The sequence below is a fragment of the Thermobia domestica genome, chromosome 7 (genome assembly GCF_964235325.1).
Source record: "Thermobia domestica chromosome 7, izTheDome1.hap1.1, whole genome shotgun sequence".
Classification (NCBI taxonomy): domain Eukaryota; kingdom Metazoa; phylum Arthropoda; class Insecta; order Zygentoma; family Lepismatidae; genus Thermobia; species Thermobia domestica.
In genome coordinates, this window is record NC_137460.1 from 65,382,136 (window position 1) to 65,407,338 (window position 25,203).

The 25,203-nt window shown below is 34.4% G+C and overlaps 1 protein-coding gene across 1 annotated transcript in view; it reads right to left on the reverse strand.

Moving 5' to 3' along the window:
* The window catches only part of RpL5 (ribosomal protein L5), a 46,882-nt gene that overhangs the window by 16,251 nt on the left and 5,428 nt on the right, over positions 1-25,203 (reverse strand). The window contains exons 2-3 of the mRNA XM_081764814.1: positions 10,256-10,441; positions 7,706-7,840 (exon numbers count right to left, since the gene is read on the reverse strand). Of these exons, the coding sequence (XP_081620940.1) occupies positions 7,706-7,840; positions 10,256-10,441 (321 nt within the window). The remainder of the gene's footprint in view (positions 1-7,705; positions 7,841-10,255; positions 10,442-25,203) is intronic.

Genomic DNA, 25,203 nt, shown 5'->3' on the forward strand with positions numbered 1-25,203 from the left:
TCTTCGTTCCCTTTTCAAAACAAGATATGAACTTCCTACAGAAAAACTTTTTCTGGACGCTGGCCTCCATCTGTGGAGGGTGCGCTGATCTGCTACCTGTGAAATTATTTTCAAGATATTAATACATCGAAGAAACTAAATTTGTTATTGACTCCTTTTTAAACAACTTAAAGATGTTCTCAGTTTGAACCGTTGTACTGACTATATTGCGAACTGTTGGTCATGTTTCAATAAAGTTTTCACTCTTCGAATAAACTATTCCCAGAGAAGATTTTTACATATAAAAGGTTTCAAAAAATAAATACTGATATATTTTTTTTTTTTTTTTTTAATGAAGCAATTGCTGAACTAATGAGTAAAACATCCTAAAATAGGTTGCAACCAGAAATTCGACAAAAGTAGGTTACTTAATCCAAGGGATAGAAAATATGTCTGTAGCTACCTTTCTTCCAATGGCTTAACATGTTCGGTGATGGATGTTAGGGTCATTGGCGATGTCATGACTGCATACAGGCCAGTCTTCATCGACTTGTGCCAGAATATCATCCACATTTTCTCTGATCGCCCACTAAGAAAAGTATCTTGAACATTGAAATTTCCAGAAAGAAAGCGAATATATGTTTGCTGTTTAACTTTTCTATGCGGATTGTTGTAATACAATAATATAGCAGCTATTCCATTTTAAAGTGCGTATTATACATGCGTGAAAACTCACGTAATACTACTTTAGCACAGTAACCAGTGTTTCAGAATACTCTTCATTCTTACCCAGTCTGTAGTACATGACATCAAAATTGAGCTGCAAACTTGTTCTGTATCAATGGGAAATATATCGATAACCAAAATAATTTATCGCGTTATACTTTCTACTGCTAAATAATTATGCAGGAAAAGTTTTATCTTTTCTCTCTCTCTCTTTTATTAGTTCATTCTCTCGCAATATTTTTGAAAACAGAGAAGGTACGAGCTGAATTGATTAATGAGCAGCTTTAAAGAAAGTGTAGATGTATGTATTCTACTAGAAGCATACCTTATACAGAGATTTTTGACTGAAGCGGTATCAAAAGTACTTCGCTAATGCGGTGATTTCGGCCTTATGAATAATTCACGCGTTTGTGGACAAAGAGTAAATATGGACACGAAAATAAAGATCATGGTGCCAGAGCCCACTCAAAGATAAATGCGACCAAATGCATACAATCGATTACGTGATATATGGTAAGCGCATTCATTTCCAGCATGTTTCATCAATTCAATTGAAGTAGCTTCCCAGACGATTCATGTTTGATGAATACAGAAAAACCCATATAAAATCGGGGCCATGGATAAGCGACTATTTTTCCTGGAAGAAGGAAGACTTTCCTCTACCCCCTGTGGCTTAGCAACCACAAACTGCACTGGATCCTCTCTGTTTTGAAGGTTTCCATTCCAGATTGTCATATGGGAATAGCAGAAGTAAAAACTTATTTTTTAGTTCAACCTAGACCCAACTTGTATTATGTTAGTATTCGAAAGTTTTCGATAAAGTGATATGTTTATTTATTGCCCATAAAATATCTGTAGGGAAAATGAGCTAACGAAGTATCTCATTTTTTTTAAAACGGATTCTATTTTCTTCAGGATGACATTTTTTTAAAGGAAAAAAAAAAGTATTGAAGGGGAAAAATTTACGCACTTAAAAGGTATTTATTCTCAATTTCTGCAAGAGCCCAACTTTTGGCGCTATAGTTTACAACTAAAGGCAGGTAATAGGGTGGTTCTCCTTACTTCCCGTTATAGTTTTCCGATTTTTGCAAGCCATAATAAAATGAATCATATATTTGTAAATTTAAGCATTTTTTTTTTAAGTTTATAATATATATATATATATATATATATATATATATATATATATATATATATATACTAGCAGCGTTCACCCCGCTTCGCTGCGGTCACCCCGGAACGCAATAAACTTTGTTACTTAGATAATTTTTACTTTTTCGCTTTCAAGTGATATGATAAAAACCATAGAAGATTGCAGTAAATGTTAACATTATATCGCCTGTCATTTATGTTAACCCGCCCCGCTTCGCTGCGGTCACCCCGGAAGTTTTCGCTTTCAAGTGATATGATAAAAACCATAGTAGATTGCAGTAAATGTTAACATTATATCGCCTGTCATTTATGTTAACCCGCCGAGTGACACGGTCATGCGGGTTGCATATAAATACGTTTATTTTTACCTATGATGAACTAACAAAGGATTTGTACGTTATGGACACTTGAATGGTCAATTATCTCAAGACACTGGTAATTAAAAATTAAAGTGATATGATAAAAACCATCTAGGGTCCAAATCCTAATAACCCCCCAAAAATAAAAGAAATTGGTTCAGCCGTATTAGCGTGATGAGGTAACAAAGGATTTGTGCGTTCTCTTTTATATATATAGATATATATATATATATATAAAAAGAAGTTTTACGTCTTCATCCACGATTGAGTAACAACACAAAAAGAAGTTAAAAGTTAAAACTTTTTTGTATTGTTTTGCAAATTAAAGAAACGAAGAGAAGGACGTGAAAATCTTAGCTTGGAATGCTTTCTCAAAAAAATTCATTCCTTATAGAACGCTTCAATTTATTGTTTATGCCATCAATGTTTTTCACAGTTGTCAGTTGGTAAGTTTTAGTTCTCTACTTTCCCTTGAGATTTTGTTCGAAGAGATTGTAGTATGCTGGTGGTGTCTACGTATTTTCTTGCTGATTGGAAATGTCTAATTTCTTTCGGCGGTACCAGATAAGCAATCTGGTTCTTCTGGCCAGAAAATTCTAAGTAACAAATAAAGAATCGTGTACTTGGAAGTGAAGCAAAGCAGAGGAAGCAAAACACGAAAGTTTCAGGGGGCTGAAGGTGGTCGAAGCTAGCCCTAGCTATGGTCTGGTTTCGATATGAATATTGGTTAAGAAATCCGGGCGATATGTATCTTTTTTAATTAATGCTAATTATTCAACACTTATCCCCAGAAAGCATTTAATTTTCTTATTACTAAGTGCAAAAATTGACGTACATTACTCTCAAAAGTCAAGGATATAAAATTACTTAAAAAACGAGAACATTTTCGAAAGAGAGGATAAAGAATTATTTGAGAATCGAGACAAGACGATACTTCTTCAACCTTAACAAGACATCTCCTCTCGTGGACAACACTAGTCAAGTCTGCGTTAAATAGTTTTTGCGCGTCCCAAACCAGTGACCTTACTTTAATCAAAGAAGATCACATATCGGAATAATATAAAATAATTCTAAACAACATTTATTTAATATCACTAGTTTATTGGCTTCAATGATGAAACCATAGACCCAGCCCACGTCACTAACCTTAGGATAAGTTTTCATGTAAGATACTTGCACTCAATTGAATTACATTGATTTCAATACAAAAGTAAAGTATTTACAGATATTCTCAACAGCTTGTTTTCAATTTTATTTTAAGTTTCGGTACTGACACATTTAGCAAGCGAGTGCTAATCAAATTTGCAATTTTGCTGACATTTTGCACTAATCTTTGTTTCTAATTGCCTGAGGATATTTCTTTAGTAAAACTAAAATTATAATATTATAGAAATTGACCCCATTTCCCCTTTAAGAAGAGAATTGTTTTTAAAAAGAAAGAAAATCCGAAGGTCGCGGCCTGATTTTTTTTTTAATGAGGAGTGTATGTGCTGAATTTTACTCCTTCTTAAGCGAATCCTCACATTCGGCATTTTCTAAACAAATAATCGGAAATTTGAATATTAATACAAACCCCCTCTTTTCTCCTATAGGAGCGAAGTTTTCGCAATCATTGAAACGTGTTTTCTGTTAATTTTAATGAAGAATTTATCCCCTAGTTCCATCTTCTTAACTTCAAGAATTTATGATATATTCTATTTTAAGGAAAAAAAAAAAAAAAAAAAAACTCTCTTTGTCTCCTATAGGACATATATTTTTAAAATTGTTTTATTACCCCTTACCTTTTGACAAAGGAATATTCTGTACAAATCCATGTTTCTATCTATAATAGTTTGAGTAAAGTATTGATGAGTAAGTCACTTTAGATATAATTTTTTTTTTTTTAATTTTTAAAATAGTGTATATATCTTTTTAAAAACTCATAAATAATTCGTGTTCAGTTTTGGTATTTTCGCCCTATTTGAATTTTGTTGGCACCCGATCATAACATATTTCTTAGATCACTTTTTATTACACAATTCACGAGTCAGTACGTTTCTACTACGGCTTTCTCAATGGCTCTCTCTAGAAGGAAGAACATATGGTGTCCAGACATTTTCAAGAAAAAATGTGACAACCTTGTCCCTCAGCACGTGCAGAAAACACTTTTGTGGTCACTTGTGGTCATGCTTGTGGAAGGAGCTGTTTCTTACGAAGGGTATGGGTAAGGGTCACTTAACGGTGGCCGCGACTGTACACTAGATCAAAAGTATATGGACACCCCCAAAAATAAACTTTTTTTTTATATTAGGTGCATTGTGCTGCCACTTACTGCCAGGTACTCATTATCAGCGACCTCAGTAGTCATTAGACATCGTGAGAAAGCAGAATGGGGCGCTCTCCGGAACTCTCAGACTTCGAACGTGGTCAGGTGATTGGGTCCTCAAACTGAGTTTTTAATCTTCTACGAGGTTGCAGGGGAGGGGGATCAATATCTATTTGAAGAATTTAGTATGTCACAATCTTTCCGAGTTAAGAAAGTGAAACTTAACTCTTCATTAAAAATAAGGGGAACTGTGCCCCAACGTTATTGAGAATTGCCATTTTAAGTGGGAAAGAGGATCACTTATTATAATCTGAGAACGATATTGCCTGTTGTTTCTGATCATATCACAGGGAAACGGTTAAGCAGTTTGAAATTAATTTTTGAACATTTAGTACGCACCCAGAGCTGGTTTTTTTATAACATTACTTTGATCCTAGGGAAAGGGCGTAGAGGGGGGTTTAAAAATCATGTGAAAAAAAAAAAAAACATCATATCATGAGCCTGCCAATATATAAATTCCTCATTAAAAATAAGGGTCTTGTCACTTCCTGTTTTTGAAGGGAAGAAAGACAGCGTTTTCTGTAATTTCTTTCTTCACATTTAAAATGACGACACCTGTTTGTGATCGCGTCACGGGGAAATGGTTGAACAGTTTGAAGTTAGTTTTCCAACAGTTAATACCTACCTCTAGGTGGGATCTTATTATATAACTTTCCTTAGTGAAGAGCACATTCTAAGGGAGAAAGGGGTTCAGAATTCATATCAAAAATAGAATATCTCATCTGACAACACTTCCATTGATATGTGTATCGTACGGGAGAGAGGAGGGTCAGATATTTTCCATTAAACTATTTCTCCTCATGCAAAGAATTGGCATTACAGCTAATATGGAATAATAAGTAATATGACTACATTTTCGAAAACACTAAAGATGTAGCTCTATCTTCTCAATACTAACGGCAATCAGATTGTGAAAACCCCCAATTCTTCTTGCTTATGTGGAAGCATAGAAACACAGTGTAATTATTTTATGTAAAAAAAGCCCATCAATCATAAAATTTATTGTAAGAAGGCAATTTGGTAACTGAAAATTAGAAAAAATCTATTTCCAACATTTCAGTTCTTACAAAAACACTTTTTTTCTTTCAGAAAAACGATATCCATTCAAGAGTCATTTTTATCTCTGGCTCCTGAACTTAAGGTACTATTCTAATATTTGCCTGGCGTGCTTTGAGGGAGACTAAAAGAATCTTTAGTCAGGACAGCTGGCTCAAGGATTTGAAACTTGAGTGTAAGAGGGGATTTTATTCCTATTCTGTATTACCGTACATAAAATTATCCACCACTCTGTTACTCTAGAAAATCGTGTATTTTCTTCTTTCTAGAAATCGAAATATAAGTGAGTTACGTTAGGAATTAGATTTCTGGGGTTTTGGCACCTATGGCGATGTTAGCTCGTCACGTATGAGGATGACGTCCCTAGCTAATCACACTATCCGAGGAAAGAAAGGAAGCTTCCTGGGACCTGTATGTAGGTACCATCCCGGCGTTTGTGTGATGTAAATGAGGAAAACCCAGAAAAGCATCAGTCACGATGACTGACCTGAAAAAGTTTTTACACTTCCGAACGAGTGTTCACATCGGGAAATATAAGCGAGTGTCAATGGGGCAAGGTGTATTCCACAAAACGTGGATGAGCCTTACAGATTTCGCGATCTTTTTCTTTGTTATTTTTACGTTCAGTTCAATTTCTCATGATTATGCACCGAGACTAAGGGGGGTGTGATGATGAGATTGATGATAATGATGGCGTGACGAAAGTGGGAGGAAACGGTAGAGCCCCGAGAAAATCCATGCATATGGTATTTGTCCATTACAAAGTGCATTTGGCGGAAGCTGGAATCGAACTAGGAACCCCCGCCAGAGGTGAATCTCTGCGGCGGCACGAGAACTTTGTTTCATTTGTACAATAGAACATGAATTCTCATATGGTATTTTAAGTAGGAATATGGCTTTAAATATACGTGAAAAATTTAATAAAACCAATATTACCCAATAAAACCCAGTGGCTTGTTTTTTTTTTTTTTTTTTTTTTTTTTTTTTTTTTTTTTTAAATCTGGGCTTTCACATCCCTGTTATATTATATATATAAACCGAATAATGTCCGCACCCTGGACCACAGATTTCTTCTACTTGAAAATGAGTTACGGGTATTTGTATTTTTATTCTTGTCATATAACATCACTTTCATTCATTTTTAGTCATAGTGAGAGGGATTTTTTTCTGAATAAAAAGGGCGAAAAAACGCGTCATATACACCTTTGAAGAAATATCCACTTGGCGAGAGAAAATTTGGTTATACTAACCCCTCACATTTTCATTCAATTAATGACGGTATTACATAGGAGGTTCAAAGTGCAGTTCATACCGAAAATCAATACCGGAAAAATGCAGCATAACGTCCGCACCCGTATTTTAGCATCTCAATTTTATTTCATTTTTTTTTTTTAATGTAGACATTAAGCACGCGTATACGATATTTTGTCTTCATTATTCTTCAACAATGGACACGCTCAAGTGCAAGATAGTTAAACGATTTGCCAGAAGTTATCCAACTCTACTGAAGCAAGCAGGATATACTGAAACTGTTCAGATTAGAATATTCAATAATTAAACGCAATATAACTTTTAGGTAAGTGCTGAACTTATTTCATCATTATTCACCCTAGACAAAACAGCACACAATTAACGAAATTCAATAAAGAACAACAAATTGAGTCTCCAACTTAAGTGAGCTAAAAAGTTTACCACTTTCCCTTTTCACACTAATCACACAACCCTACTCTATTTTCGAAACCATAAGAAATTCATTCTAACGTACGCCACTTGTAATGTACCATGTTAAAAAAAAAATATTAGCACTCCTATGCCCGATTTCTTTGTTACAACCAAATAAACATTCTATCAGTAATGATTGGAATATATTAATTTTTTAACTTGGAAATTATTCAGAATACTTTTCATAGTTGGTTATATGACTAATCTCAGTATTCACTTTACACCGTTGTTTCCATGACCTGTTGAACCAAGAAAGATTATAAAAATTTGATTTACAAAGTTCTTGGCTGTACTCAACAGCATACTGGCAGTAGTTAAAAAATATCGAAAGATGCTTCTAACTTACCCTTCTTGCAAGTAGCAGTCCAGTGCAATAAGCAGCAGCATAGTTGGTCAACCCTACCTTGACGCCGTATCGAGGGAGCTCGTGACTGTATGCAGCGCATACAATCATGTCTCCTTCGATTCGAGCGTACGCTATCTGTAAAATTAGAAAAAAAAAGTCTTAATTGATAATCATAAAAATTACAGTTTATGTTAAATATCAGTTTTAGAACTTAACACTACTGTCATATTACCTGGAAAAATTACATGCGCAAAAATTTTATGAAGTGACCTACTCTTACAAATGCTAAGAGCAAGACTACGGTTCGAAATTTCAAGATCGTACATCCTGATTTCATCTTCACGTCAACCATACTTCTACCAACTGCTTTTGTAACAGATATCATATTAACTTTAATAATATGATTAATAATATTATTAAAGTTATTAATTATAATATTATTAATATATAATATGTTCAATAATATTAACTTTCTACTATTCTTTAGAGTTCATTAAATATCACCTTACTGTAAGTACAAACATCAAAAGACATCAATGAGTCTACTTCATCTTTTTCTTGAAAGCCCCTCCCCCTGTAAATATACCATATGCTGTTACGATTTACATACTAACTTATAGCGTCCCCTCCCCTCACTGTTGCGTGACTGTCATTTCTTAACGAACGACTTACCACCAAGAAAAATGTCTTACCTCGTGGCTCCGTGTTTGCTCCTTTAATTGAAAATTTACTTCCTCTCTGGGAACGTCTTCAGCACTTATTGTGTCACCGGATGTTTACATCTCTTATTGTATTTTTTAAAGTTCATTTAAAGAATAATTTGTACACAGTATTACATAAACTCAATTTCCTTTTCTGATTTCCCTTAATGACTGGTCCTGTATTTACAGTCAATTTGAATTTTTTGTAATAATAATAAAAAAACAACGTAAAATTGATATTTGTGGAATTGCACAATATGCCCTTATTCACTGATTTATGTACTTCTCCTTGAAGTCACTGTTTGACACACTAATTTCGGTTTAAATCAAGATATACTGCGAAATTCCACATATTAAAAATAGTTTTTTCACACATACAAATAGAGGGACATCATTACTAAAAATTAAAAACCAAAATTACAAATACAGGCACTCTGTACAAATAATTCTTATAAGAAAAACTACATTAAGAGAGAGAAAGGCAAGGATCATGTCGCGCATTAATATAAATTGTATTGAAGACTTTCCCAGAGAGGAAAGAATCAACTCCAGAAATGCAACGTTGAATTACTTTCCTCAAGAACAGTGCCCTACAATTTCTATAGAGATACATGTTTGTATCATCATTCACTCCCATCATGCATGACAACGTAAGCCAATTTTCCACCTCGATATCACTATCTTATTTATTCTGAAAAATCATTGTGTCCGTAGAAGCATATATAAACTATACAATAACACCTGACACATTATTAACTTAATAATAAAGCTGTAGGCAAAGTAAAATTGGGGGTTGAGCGCAACAGTGGTCTAACTCACATTTTTTAAAAATGGAGAAAAATCAAGTTAAACAAATGTGCTTTTTGTCCAATATACCTGAAGCAACCACAAGTGGTTGAATATGTCATACATTGTACATATATATATTGTACAAAAAACCACATCTGTTTAACTTTTCTCCATTTTTAAAACTGTGGGTTAGACTACTGTTGCGCTCACCCCCTCAATTTGTTTCATTAACTATTATGTACATTAATTATTGTAAAATTTATGTTTCTCCCATTGCGCATCTAAACTTTCCGTATCAAGACTTAAGGAACTCGCCTACAAAAATACCCAAAAATTTACCAACTTAAGAATATTATATGGAAACAATGATCATGATGTAAACTTAGAACATGGAAGCATTTTAATGTTACGAAATTTATATATAGTATGTGAAATAAGGCTAAAGAACACGAATGATTAATTTAAGAGAATAATGTTGAAAGGATTGGTGCATTGGGAAGAAATGGGAGAACATCAGAAAACCTACAAACACGATCATGTCCTCCACTAACTCATATGGTCTGGGATCAAACTCGGTTCCCTCACACCAGAAGTCATGCTCAACCAGCCATGGTATCTCCCCCATCGTTTTCGAATGTTTGTTTTATGGATATCAATTATTTACTATTCTAACTGTTCATGAAAGTTTTTCTAATTTAAATCCAATTTAAAGTACAAAAATAAACGCCCAGGATTAGAATTTAGCCTATCGTGTGTTCGAATTATGAGCGAACGTAAGTTTAATTATTATATACTTAAAGTACAACAACGTAAACTAATTTCTTCAAAACTTCTATAATTTTTGAAGAAATTATATGTGTAATTCCTGCCATTACAGGTACACCTGATCGAAAAATTGCCGATTACAGTAAACTTCAAAATAATTCTCTTTCAATTTTCACATCTTAAATCTGTATATCGCATGAAAAAAAAACTGTTGCGCGTTACTTACTGATCCGTCCTCGTAAGTTAATCTTCAATAATATATTTTTAAATCTAGGTTACTCAGGAAATTCCTTACCTGGCATATTATATCCCTGTTAGTGAATCGGACTATCATCCGATACTTGGGAGTATTGTATTTATTTTTATCTTGAACTATCAAGCGTTTCCGAGCATAGTAATCTGTCTTTCCTTCCCTCCTCCTCTTGAATTTTACTTGAAACCTCTTGAAGTACGCTTTGTTCTTAACTACTTTCACGAAACCCTGAAAAAGAAAGGAATGTTACATTTTAGAAAAATCAAAGATTTTAAAGTGTCCTGAAGTGTTTCATAAAATAAATAAGTAAAAAATAATCATCTTATCTCATTAGTATTAGAACTATTAACGTTTATACACCAAGGAAAAGGAAAACGGTCAGAGTAGAACTGTTATCAATAACCATTCCTTTCAAATGTATGAATCATAAAATGCAAATGACAATATCAACTTCGCAAGGAGCAAATTGGTATTTACACATTACTGATGTGCGGTGAACGAAAGCTGGAGCTGTACGGGCTTCAAAAAAACGGAGGAAAAGGTTCTTCGCCAATCACTGCAGTAGTCTATTTCTAGGCATCCAAGGCCACTGATCGAACTTTTGCCGGTACTTGAATGTGGAATCTTTTGTCAATTATTTCACTATTATTTTTGTTATTTGGAAATCATACGTTAGAAATCATCTTGTCATATTACTACAATTACAGATTATGGTTTGTTAAACGAACAAGTTTTCTTTGTCAACAGTAACTCCAATCTCCCATATATTAAGTCCAGCTGTCAGATGCGAGCTCTCGTACTGATGTATTTCTGCTCCATATTTTACAAATTATAATACATCATTTTGGAAAAATCGATGGCTAAGAAATCGAACCCAAAGAGATGTGAAGATTACAGAACTATTAGTGTCATATCTCATGCAGCTAAAATTCTGCTCCGAATACTGAACAGAAGGTTATATGGAAGAACAAACGAAACGGCTGAGGAGGAACAGTTTGGGTTCAGGAGAGGAAAGGGCACAAGAGATGCAATTGGATTAAGTGTGATCGGTGAAAGGTTTACAGAAAAAGGGAAACCAGTGTATGTTGTATTTACTGATCTAGAAAAGGCTTTTGACCGCGTGAATTGGGAATTGTTGCTGGAGTTCTAAAGAATATTGGATTGGAATGGAAAGATCAAAGACTCAAACTTATATATGAACCAACAAGTAAGTTTTATGATAGAGGAGGAACTGACAGAGGAAAGTGCAATTGGAAGGGGAGTTCAACAAGGATGCTGTCTCTCGCCAATTTTATTTAATATCTTTTTAGAAGAGATTGTGAAAAAGAGCCTACATGATGAAGATGGCACTTCGGTAGGAGGTGGAATAATTAGATGTATAGGATTTGCAGATGATATGGCGCTGGTTGCAGAATCAGAAAGGAAACTCAATTGGATGTTAGAAAACTTGAGGAAGGGCATTGAACAACACGAGATGGAAATAATTGTTAGAAAGACAAAAGCATGGTGATTGGAGCGAAGCGGTCTGTGTCAAACATAAAAGTGGGAGGGGGGAAAATAGAACAAGTGAATAGTTTTCGATATCTGCGTAGTATTCTTAGTAATGACATGAAGTTCCAACGTGAAATAAAAGCAGGGATAGGAATGGCGAAAGAAGCAGTTAGGAGGAAGAAAAGTGTTTTGTGGGACCTTGAGAGAGAGTTGAGAAAAAAAGACTTGTAAAATAGTTCGTGTGGAGCGCTTTAAGTGTGTGGGACGGAAACATGGACATTACGCAAGTGATGTGAAACGACTGGAAGCCTTCGAAATATGGGTGTGGAGAAGAATGGAAAGAATTAGTTGGGTCAAGAGGAAGACGAATGAGAGGGTGTTAGAAATGGTGGGGAGAAGAACACTTTTAGGTACTATTAAGAAGAGGAAGAGAAATTGGTTGGGACATTGCCTGAGAAGAAACTGTATCATGAGGGACGTGCTAGAGGGTATGGTGGCAGGAAAAAGAGGGAGGACGAAGGAGGCTACAATTAATGGACGATACGAAGAGGTTAGCAGAAGACCGTGGAGCATGAAAACTTCTCGGTTGCTGTAAATAACCTGCTACTACGAGTAGAATACCTATGATTATGATGATCTTAAAAAATCTTAAAATCAGGTAGAAAAACTACTACTTAAAATATTAATTACTTCTGTCGAAACCGTTCCTTACATACTGTTTTACGTTTTATGTGAAGATCTACATATGAACCAGTTGAGGAAATACCGGAATCACGGTCCGACTTAGAAGTGCATGATATAATAGTAAATGTAGCTAAGGATAGAGTTTGCCACATTTTTGTAACTCCTTTCATGTGTCTTGGACATATCTGTTGGCAATAATTTCAACGATTTTTCTACTATATTCCACAGCAAAGTTTCAAACAAATTGACCAGTATTATCATTTTAAATTTAGCGAGGTCGGTTATAGATTAAGGTGTTGAAATTATTCCAAGCAAATATGTCTAGGGCACATGAAAGAGTAAACTATATATTCGTCCACATCTAAGGTGGCAAACGTAGTTACACACCAAAACATAAATCTCAAGTAACTAGTTTCACAAGATGCACGGTTACAACTACTAAAGCTTCTTTAATACCACTCAAAAAGGCAGTTACCCTCTACTAAAATCGTCTATTGCTTAAAAATTATGGCGCGGTCAGTTCTTGGTCTCTGTAGTGAATACTGAGTCATGGATACCAATCATCCATGGATTCAAATCACTGGCTATAGGTAGTTTTAAAATCTTACAACCCCATTAAAAAAACGTACAAGCGCCATGTTAACTTAAGATTATCTGAACCTGCACAAGCATACCAGCATTGAGCGAGGTTTACGTATGGTAAATGCTATTGCATCTCCAAAAAGAAGATCTTGTGATCGTCGTCTGGTGTTAATAAAATTTTTTCCTGCTGCAGTCAGTATGAACAAAATTTAAAGGTTTAGGCTACACCCAATGAAAATAAGTGTTCATAGTCAAAAAGGACCAAAATTGATTTCTCTGATATCAGTGACTTTATCCTACACAATGACACTTGAGGACACCAGTATTATTTGCGAGTGACGCAATACATGCACGCTCCCATACCACACTTTTATACGCTCTATTAGCAATTAATCATGAGTCAGTCAGCCTCCTTTTCTTGATACTCAAAACAAAAATACTTTGCGTCAAATCACCTCTCACTTTGTGTACCTTTATTTTTTTTGATTTTGATTAAAAAAAACTCGGAAAAATTAAAAGCTTGGTACGGACTTCACGATTCAGGCATCTACGTTATTTACTTTTTCAGTTGTGGTTATTCTAGTGCCAGTGTTTGTGAACTTAATACTGCGGAAAGATTTATTTCCACAACACTGTCAAATAATTTGCAATATAGTATTTTGAATCTGCCGCTTTATATTTTTAACATCAACCTTCATTAAACGTACACAGTAGAAATAAACTACAGTTCTAAAACAGAAGATGTAACAATACAGAAACTGAATTTAAGGGAGATTGACCTTGTCCAACTGTTCAATCACATGATCAGAAAGCTTAAATTACTAAGATACACACCTTCTCCAATTTTGGCATAGTAACGAGGGCGGAACTTCTAATTACCTGAATATAAAACTGATAAAGAAGAACGACGAACACTGCCTAATGCAAACAAACATTCCTGAATACATGTACAGGGCTTAGTAGTCACACATATGTGGGAATTACTAGTAATTGCGGAAACAAACAACCTTTTGCAACACAATTTGTCAAATTCGGAATTAATAACATCCGTTTTATTTCATACACGGCAACAGTGGTATATTAAGAGGTTTGTAATTATTATTTCAAAATTCTAAAATTAGAGAAAAAATGTATGTGCGTCTATTGCAGTGTAGTGACAAAGATATTAAACAGCAATACGCGAACAAAAGGCATCCATGATTATCAGATATATCTATCTATCTATCTATATATATATATATATATATATATATATATATTATATATATATATATATATAATTCCCTTTGGGAAACTAAGCTCTATTATCACTCAACAGGCGACAAAATAAGACACGAATGTCATTTTCAGAACTTTCAGCAGCTTTTTATAATTTTTGTGGGCCATGTTGTTTTAACCTACTAAAACTTCGACCTATCCTAAGTTCCTATATCAAAAAAATTAAATATGGGTAACTGATTCATACTAGCTTTGCTATATTGAATAACTTACATTAATGACAGAGTCTGATGAAGCAAATATGTTCAGTTAGTTGGCGAAACTGTTACGTATTAGGTCTATTTTATAAATAAACGTCGCTTTGCTCAGCGATTTTTATTCTAGTGTAAGTTATTAAATATGGGTATTTAACTTCAATACATAAAGAAACAAAGAATATACAGCTCTAGAACAGGATTATTTTAAAGTGAGAATTGATGCACGTTTATAATTTCTAAACGTAAATGTATTCTTCATTTACTGAGTAATAGTTAATGTATTATTAACTGCCTGTCAGCTTCCTCAGCAAATCTGGACAACTCACACGAAACACATTTCACTTCTTAGAATTCTCCTGCGCACTATTTTATGTACACGGTAAATAATGATGTGACGAAACTTGATGATAATGTACATACCTTGCAGCTGAGAGTATCCTAGTGCAAGAATTTACATTACTATATCAAGGTTTCTTTACAATGCTTACCGCCCAAACGCAATATGAAACAAAATTCTACGAAATAAGACGAGTTCCATGTGAATTGCCCAGTTGTCTGCCCTACATTTTTACAATAGAAAGATTCACGAGACGATAGAAACACAAATGAGACTGACCGGAAACCACGATGTATCGATTAAAAAACATTTCCGTGAGATAGCTGCTACGAAAAAGTTATACACGGAATTCCAAAGTTAAATAACTTCTACAGTTAAAGGTAAAACCTTGTAAATCATTCTACTTGCGAATAATTCCAATATTCACTTTCTATTTACAAATGAGTGATTCCATTTCAAATCGTCCAGAGTGGTCCACACGACTGTCTCAGATTTAGCTTAATTTTTTAAAATACGAAACTACATGCAAAATTATTAGACCCATATTTTTTCCTTTTGCTGAAAAAAAATTTTCCTTCGATATACAGCCTTCCAGAATGGCTGCCCTCCTTTCGGATTGCTCGAAAAACTGAAAAACATGTGAAATTAAAAATTTTATTGTAGAGAAACGAGTGTACTTAGTAACATAATTGCAATAGCAGAAAGAGTATAAAGCTGTATGTTTCGGTGGAGGGCCAAAATTCGTCTATTGGTCCAATTGGAATCGCACAATTCACTCGCAATGTTGCCAACTTTGGTGAAATTTTTGCTAAATTCAAACATTTTTTTCCTGTTCTCAAGAACAATATCAACTATCTGCTTGTAGCATCGAAATCTACTCCATACGGTCTCTTGAAAATGTAAAGGACTTACGTTTCTGATCATTACATTCCACGTTATACCATGATGAAAAGATGAAAATTTCATTAAGACGCCATGTTTGGACGCCATTTTCCCAAATTCCCCACCTTTTAAAAATCTGAATTTTTTTACATGTATTGGAGAAGTACCTAAAAATATTAATATCCGTTAACCGTTCATGCGGCTACGGCCCCTAACATTCGCAATTAATTATTGAAATTTCGATTTTTGTACTTGAAATGAAATCTTTAAGTTTAACGTCCCACGGTTATGCCGGTTAGGCTAAAGGAGACGGTGATAATGAGAAATGAGTGAAATGGTGGAATGAAGAAAGTGGGAGGAAACGGGAGAACCCCGAGAAAACCCACGAGCACGGTGTTTGTCCACCACAAAGTCCACACGGCGCGAGCTGGGATCGAACCAGGGACCCCAAGCACCGGAGGTGAACGCTCTACCACTGAGCCACCGCGCCCCCGATTTTTGTACTTGAAATGTAAATATTTCCTATGGGCATTTAGATCCTATACACAAGGCGAATTGAAAGGGAGTATGAAAATTTTGATAGATGAATCCTGACACCAAATCCAGTAGAAAAGTTCCTATAAACATGAGTCGAATTCCGCTTCGTTTCCGAGTTACAGGGTTTCCAACTCGGGACCCAAAATCGGCTCGCGACAATAGAAAATAAAATATAAATTTCACGTTAAATCAGAACTGTGTGTTAACGTTATAATGAAGTTCAGAAAGTTGATTTTTATCAATATGATAATTTTTACGTGCGTTGCAGTTCGGTTGGCAGTGTTGCCAACTTGGTAGAACTTTTAGTCGTTTCCAAATGACACTACATGGATTTTATTTGGTATTCATTAATGATTATAAACATCACATGAAGCACAATCTTTCCTACATCACCACAGTTTTCGAGAACTTACATGTATTTCATTAAAAGGTTTTATCTCGTGCGTTATTGATAGTTTGTGTGATTCGGTGTCGTGAACATCGTCCTAGTGTTCTCTGGAACCATGAAAATTTTCGCTGGTAGCATAACATTGTAGTGCACTAGTTATGTGTTTGTGTGAATAATAATGGGGAAGTCCTATTACAGTAAGGACCGTATTAAATGTGTTGATTATTCTAAAAGCCATAAGAGGATTGCACACAGAAAGAATTCTAGACAAAAATTTTATCTTGCGGTAAAATATATGAATTGCGTACAGCGTGACTGCCCAAACGTACTATTAGGGGATGTACGCAACGCGATTTGAATGGCCGTATGAAAAGTTTTGAGAGGTGAATCCTTCACCGTAGTCTAGGTTTCACCGATAGCGGCCGTTTCAATGGCGACATATTCATGTTTAGCATGTTTGGTTAATGGTTTTAAATCTACATTCAGAGGAACAAATTCTTTATCTTGCTGGTGCATAATTTCATATTTACACCTTCTTCTGTGGTCACCAATATCTCATATATATATTCACGTTGTTCACGGTAAATATTCAAAGCACCCTTTACACAAATAATCATCCTCTCCTAATACTACGTTTTAGCAGACGCGTTGTACGCAATACACATATTTTACCGCAAGATAATTTTTTTGTCAAGATTTCTTTCTGTACACAATTATCTTATGCCTTTTAAAATAATCAACACATTTAATACGGTCCTTACTGTAATAGGAGCACTCCATTGTTATTCACACAAACACTGTAACTAGTGCACTACAATATTGTGTTACCAGTGAAAACAATTTCCAGAGAACACTAGGACGATGTTCACGACACTGAATGACGTAATAAACTGTTTCGTGGTTGCAGCAGAACTTCTTGAGCATGTTCGAACTTGATGCGTGGAGTTACGAAAGGTTTTGCAATAATAAAAGATAAATTTTCTTCTTCTTCTCCTTATTATTATTATTACAACTTACTCGATATTTTTTTTTTTTGATTATGGCAAACATCAAGTGAAATTCACACTTAATGTTGCAACCTATCAATAATGCACGAGATAAACTTTAATGAAATACATGTGTTTTCGAAAACTATGGTGATGTGGGGAAAATTGTGATTCATGTGATGTTTACAATCATTAATGAATACCAAATATCAAATAAAAACCACGCAGTGTCATTTGACAACAAATACAAAGTTCTACCAAGTTGGCAACACTGCCAACCGAACTGCAACGCACGTAAAAATTATCATATTGATAAAAATCAACTTTCTGAACTTCATTATAACGTTAACACACAGTTCTGATTTAACGTGAAATTTATATTTTATTTTCTATTGTCGCGAGCCGATTTTGGGTCCCGAGTTGGAAACCCTGTAACTCGGAAACGAAGCGGAATTCGACTCATGTTTATAGGAACTTTTCTACTGGATTTGGTGTCAGGATTCATCTATCAAAATTTTCATACTCCCTTTCAATTCGCCTTGTGTATAGGATCTAAATACCCATAGGAAATATTTACATTTCAAGTACAAAAATCGAAATTTCAATAATTAATTGCGAATGTTAGGGGCCGTAGCCGCATGAACGGTTAACGGATATTAATATTTTTAGGTACTTCTCCAATACATGTAAAAAATTCAGATTTTTAAAAGGTGGGATTTTTGGGAAAATGGCGTCTTAATGAAATTTTCAGCTTTTCATCATGCTATAACGTGGGATGTAATAATCAGAAACGTAAGTCCTTTACATTTTCAAGAGACCTTATGGAGTAGATTTCGATGCTAGAAGCAGATGGTTGATATTGCTCGTGAGGACAGAAAAAAAATATATTTGAAGTTAGCAAAAATTTCACCAAAGTTGGCAACATTGCGAGTGAATTGTGCGATTCCTATTTGACCAATAGACGAATTTTGGCCCTCCACCGAAACATACAACTTTACACTCTTCCTGCTATTGCGATTATGTTACTAAGTACACTCGTTTCTCTACAATAAAATTTTTAATTTCACATGTTTTTCAGTTTTTCGAGCAATCCGAGAGGAGGGCAGCCATTTTGGAAGGCTGTATATCGAAGGAAAAATTCTTTTCAGCAAAAAGAAAAAATATGGGTCTAATAATATTGCATGTAGATCCCATATTAAAAAAAAAAAATAAATGAAATCTGAGACTATGATGGGGACCAATGTGGTTTGCCTGGACGATTTGAAATGGAATCTGTCAAATAAACCCATATTCTTTATATGAAGTCTTAACTGAAAGAAAATATTCAAAATTAAGCATCTCTTCTGGACTGAGCAGTTTATGAATAGAATCTTATGAATATATGTGCCCTTCATGAAACCGGAATATTAATGGACGAGTTAACTATTTCGTCACCGCTGACAACGAAGTGAAAGGTTGCAATTTTCCTTCCCAACAGTACGGCTACTACGTAAAGCATGGGCCAGTACATAATTTATATTTTTTTCTTTCTTTTTGCAAATCTTCCTTATCTTTGAGGTTTCGGAAATTTAGACCGGACAACTAAGTTTTACACGTCAAAACAACACACACACTATAAAATTTACATGTAGCAGTTTGGAACTCGCCAGAAGTACATCACGGATTCATCCAATTTTACACACGTAATCTAATGTAAAAATTTATAAACTCGGAAACTTCGAAACTACAGTGCCCGATTGAAAATGTCTAGATAGATTTTGCATAGATATGCTAGGCCAATAATAAACCTCTAATAAGCTAGGGTATAATACCGTAATTTTCTTAGCATCGGCGGGAGACTCGGATTCCATTCCTGGCGGCAGCTCATGTGGTTCGGTTCTCTCGTTAAGCTGTAATTTACATTTCATATTGCCTCAACACTAAAACCCAGCCAATTAAACTTAATTCTTTTTATTAAAGTACGTATTATACAAGTATGAAATTACAGAAGCCTAGATTTTTTTTAAAAAAAACAAATATGCATAAACCCACTTACTTAATAGATAAAACTAGTGATCCTGTAAACGCAGGTAACTCACTAAAGTGGTAATCAGTAGTAATAATACTAATGCATGCCTTTCTGTCATATAATCTTTCATTAAAGAAGGCACTGCACAGCTTAAATGCATTTTCCTAGAGAATTTTAAATGTCAGTGACAGTAAACAACACACCCCTGTGTCTGCAACGGGGTTTGAAAAAACTCAACCCAACAAGGCCCATGTGGGTTTTTTTGGGGTTTGTCCTTTTTTTTTCGAAATATTTCGATGTCTTTGGGGTAAAAAAATGTTAAAATTATGATTTATCTCAAGATTGTCATTGTCACAACTTGCAATAATTTTTTATTCACTGTTGTTTTGAAAAAATGGCCGCCATTTTGAAATTTTATATTGGATAGCCGAAAATAATATATACAGCAAATTTAAAATATCTTGCGCTTCTACCCTCAAAATTACAACTTAAAAAGTCCGAAAATTGCACCCTGTAGCATGCGTAGCCGCTATTTTGAATAATGACCGCCATTTTAAAATTTTATGCCGCCAAAATATATACAGCTAATTTAATCTCTCGTGATTCTACTTTGAAAATTTTAACTTGAAAGACCGTAAACTGCCCTTTGTAGCGCGGACATTCGCTATTTTGAAGAAAAAAAGAAAGAAAAAAGCGCCATTCTGTAATTTTACATGCAACTCTATCCATCACGACTCTGGAACTCACTAAAGAAATAATAAACACTTCTGACCAAAGTATATACACTTGTTTATTAAAAACTAAATTCCAGCGTTTAGTAATACTGGAATTTAGTTTTTAATAAACAAGTGTATATACTTTGGTCAGAAGTGTTTATTATTTCTGTAATTTTACGTTGGTATGCCAAAAAAATCTATACAGAAAATTTAGAATGTCTCCAGCTTGTATCCTGAAATTTAAAAGACCAAAAGTTGAACACCCTCTGGTACAGACACACAAACGAACAAATGTAGATCGAGTCATCCCAAGAGCCTGTGACGTTCGCCAAATATGAATACCAAATATCTACATTAAGACATAATTCATCAAAATGTCATATGAAATAAATATTTTTCAACGTAAAATAAATTGTGTTATTGTTAAAGTTCACTTTCGAGGCTTTGTGCATTCAATTACGGGAATTTCCCGAGCATTTGTTGTTAGACGGTTCTTTCCTGAAAATTCAAAACAATTAACAAAGATAGGCCTATAATGCTTATTTTATTAAAGTAAATGTTTCAAAATGTCATAAATAAAATTAAATATCTTCAGCGTAAAATAAATAGTTTTATTGTTGAAGTATTCACTTCCGATACCTTGTGGATTCAATTGCGGGAATTTCCTGAACATTTCTTCCACGGCGGGTTTTCCTTGAAAATGCAGCTTGCTTTACTGTACATCGAAACTTCCATTAATACTGAAGTTTGAATTCAGCACTTAAAATAGTACGTGTTACGTAGTCTTGGGAGCTCCGAGCATTAAGATTCTTAATTTTGACAAGAACTTTCACGTTATTGCTGGTGTCGATTCTACACAATGCTTATTTTACGGGTAGCAACAAATGACTGAACTGAACTGTTGTTGGAAAATAAAATTTTACTGAATACTTTTGTCACCGTGAAAGGTAAGAAATAATACTAATGTATTTACATATTTACTGTTAGTAACGGCACCTATGATCTTAAACCCATCAACGTATAAGGGATAACGTCCCTCGGCGGCGCAGAGTCAGGAAGCACACTATTCACGGAAAGTATTTTCTAAAATACAGAATTGCATATTTTACTTCATATCGGCTATAAGCATAGTCCACACATTAATTTGTTCTATAATTATCTCAAGCTGAGTTATTTTAAAATTAATTCATTCAGTGCATTCAGAGCTTTATAAAGGTCTTATGTTGCATGTTGTTGACTACCTTAACATGAAAGCATATAATTCGCCCAAAGAAAGTTCAAAATCTGATGATAATAATAACTTTCAATGTGATCACCTTAGTTGTACCAATAATATACTAACAGAAAGGTAACAACCCGAAAAAACCCGATGGTTTTTTTTTTTCGGGCTGGGCCCACTTGGACAAACCCTGGTATGCAACAACCTTCTGTGCTATTCCTTCCTTCGCTCCCGCATTTCCCAGTGTTGAGAAGCAAAAGCCTTCCTGCAAACGTATCTATTGTATATTGTATTTAATATTTCTTAATTACTGATGGAAGCAATTAAGGGGGTAGACTACTAAATATTTTTGAAAAACTAATAATTTTTCTTTTGCCCGTTTTTCGTAAGTGGAAAGAGGTAATAAAGTGTAACTTACTACAATAATAGATAATGTTATTCTACACCCGAAAATACGAATCGGAAGAATTTTCAGTGTTGCCATCCATAGAAATTACAGTGTGACCAGAATTTGAATTACTCAAAAATCTAGATAAAGGCAGCGACTAGAAAAATGAACTCAACGGTAATTGATGACTTATCATGCTGTCTACCTTTCTTGTTTACTACTTTTTAAAAAATGTTTCTACTTATTTTGTAATAACTTATTTATTTTGTAATAATATATGTAAGTTTTATATAATAAATAGAAATGTTATTTAAAAAGTAGTAAACAAGAAAGGTAGACAGCATGATAAGTCATCAATTACCGTTGAGTTCATTTTTCTAGTCGCTGCCTTTACCTAGATTTTTGAGTAATTCAAATTCTGGTCACACTGTAATTTCTATGGATGGCAACACTGAAAATTCTTCCGATTCGTATTTTCGGGTGTAGCATAACATTATCTATTATTGTAGTAAGTTACATTTTATTACCTCTTTCCACTTACGAAAAATGGGCAAAAGAAAAATTATTAGTTTTTCAAAAATATTTAGTAGTCTGCCGCCTTAAGGCGTTAAGAAACAAACCGTATGAACAGTCTAGGTACGTAAAAGCTTGTCTACCGAAAACAGTTGGTAGCACATATTTCCTATCTTTCTAAGGTATTTTACAGGGAGCGACAGTAACTGAATCAATTTCAAGAGATGAATATATAAACTTTGTTTGAATACAGATTAGTACTTAAAGTAATCCATATTTTTCGATTATCTTGGTTTATTCCTTGTACAGAGCAATCTTCAGATGCATGCTTCCAAAAATCACAGAAGCGCACAGATTATTTTCTAATTACTGAATCAATTGTCAATGAACAGTTCATTTCTTAAATATTGTAGCTTCCTACAAACCACAGTGGAAAGATAAGCAAAACGGGCTGCCATCTATGAATTGCACTCCTTTAAACTAAACTAAGTTATTTCCAACTAGACGTTTTAGTGTCACAAGTTATTGCTTATCAGGGTGGAAAAAAATCATGATTTTTTTTCAAAAAAATCATTTTTGTTGATTTTTTTGATTTAAATCGATTTTTTTGATTTAAATCAAATCTTTTTTTTCGTATAATACAAGTCGCGAACTGAAGAAAAAACATTAGGAATTAGTATTAAATGTTAATTATGTCATTTAAGTGAAAGTATTGGGTTTTAATTTTGAATTAATTCCCAATCGTTAACCTATTTTAATACCAAACAGTTTCTTAAGCATTAAGGAAAAAGTACAGCAATGTATATCAACATGACACTTTTCTTTTCACGAAAGTTACTGATATTTGACAGGGGCATATTTTTAAACAATTGGGACTAGCTAGCGGCACGAAATACATATAAAATACGTAAATTTCGCCTAAAATTAACTAACTCACTCTATGACCTATGGAACCCGGAGGTTCAATGCCATGTTCACAAAAGCTCACCACTAACTTCTATCCTTAGTCAACTGGATCCAGTTTGTACTTTGTATTCCTATTTCTGCGAGATGCAACTTAATATTGTCCTCACATTTGCGCTTAGGCCTTCCTAATGGTCGTTTTCCGATTGGACTTCCAGTTAAAACTGAAAGCGTTCCTACTTTCTTCCATTCTCGCTACATGTCCTGGCCACCTGAGCCTCCAAGATTTGATGACCCTAACAATATTGGGTGAATGGTATAAATTATGCAGTTCCTCATCATGAAGTTTTCGCCATTCCTCATTTCCGTTCCTTGTGGTTCCGAATATTCGTTTCAGGATTTTATTCTCAATTACTTTCAGTCTGCGTTCTTCCCTCAGCGTAAGCGACCATGTTTCACAACCATACAGCACAACAGGCATAATTATCGTTTTATATATTTTAAAGCTTCAAATTCCTCGACACAATTCACGACGATAAGAGATTTTGAACTGAATAATAACACGAATTCCCTGCAGGAATTCCAAAATAAAAAAATCAAAATGATCAGTTCGAGAAGAAGAAACACTTGTGATTGTTAAAAATATGCTTTATGTGACGTGAAAAACAGTTCAAATGCGAGTTGTCCGTGCATTTAAGACATCTATACATAGCAGGCACGTTTTTATACTTTTCTGTTGGCTATTTTATTTCCTCTAACAATTTTTTCTGCACAGGTGCGGCAAATTTTCTGCGATCACATCGCAGATCGCGGCATGTTCTGCAATGGGGTCAAGTATCCACTTTATCAAAAGTATTATTCGATATTTTAACGCATCCAAAATTTGTCGTATTACGATCCCGAGGAACTTCTATGTATTTAGTACATAAATTTCGCCCAAAATTTTAAAATCTATTTTTTTTTTTTTTTGTTTCGGAGAGGGGATCGGACCCCTCTAAATACGCCCCTATTATCTGGAAACAAACAAATAGACGTGAACACAAAAGAGTTTTCATCTTAAATGTCCATGGTGATTTCCCCGTTGGAGTAGAAATTTTAAAACCCTGTGTTACAAAGAGAAGAAAGCAGGGTTCACCCGTTCCCGTTCAAACGGGATTTTCCCTGGTCGTTCCCTACATGATACTCGTTTTCATACTGTGCTTACATACATTTGAGTCTCATTGTATTATGATTATTATTTTCCATAATCGAAATAACAGAAGAGAAACGGGATTTTACTTACTTTCACTTTAAATTAATTCATTTCGGAATTTGATTTAAATCAACGATTTTTATTAAAAAAATCAAGTGATTTAAATCTTGATTAAAATCGTGATTTAAATCAGACTGATTTAAATCAATCCACCCTGTTGCTTATATTCCCAGTAAACTAAATAGAAAGAGCAACGAACATTAATAGATAACAGTGGTGAAACGCGAACAAAACACAATCAATAGTTTTATATATACCGGTACATATTACTGGTAAATTTGTTAACTAGCACAGCCGGACGGCTTAGTGGTAGAACAAATTAAGGAATCATTGGGTTTATAATCCTAATTGTTTCCTCTTCGCAGTTTTGGACATTTTCCTTCGAATAGTTTGTCCGCTAAGATGATGCCAATGTTTGGAAGTAAATGAGACAGTGACGCACCGTCTTCACGCTAAGTGACAAACTACTTCAAGACAAATACAAAAAATAATTAATACTACGAGAAGATTCATACAATAAGATTGGTATAGTTGATAATTCCTTGTTTATGATGGTAGAACACTCACTCCTGAGCGTGCGGTCTCGTCTGATTCCAGCTCGCACACAGTGGGCTCTGTGGTGAGCAAAC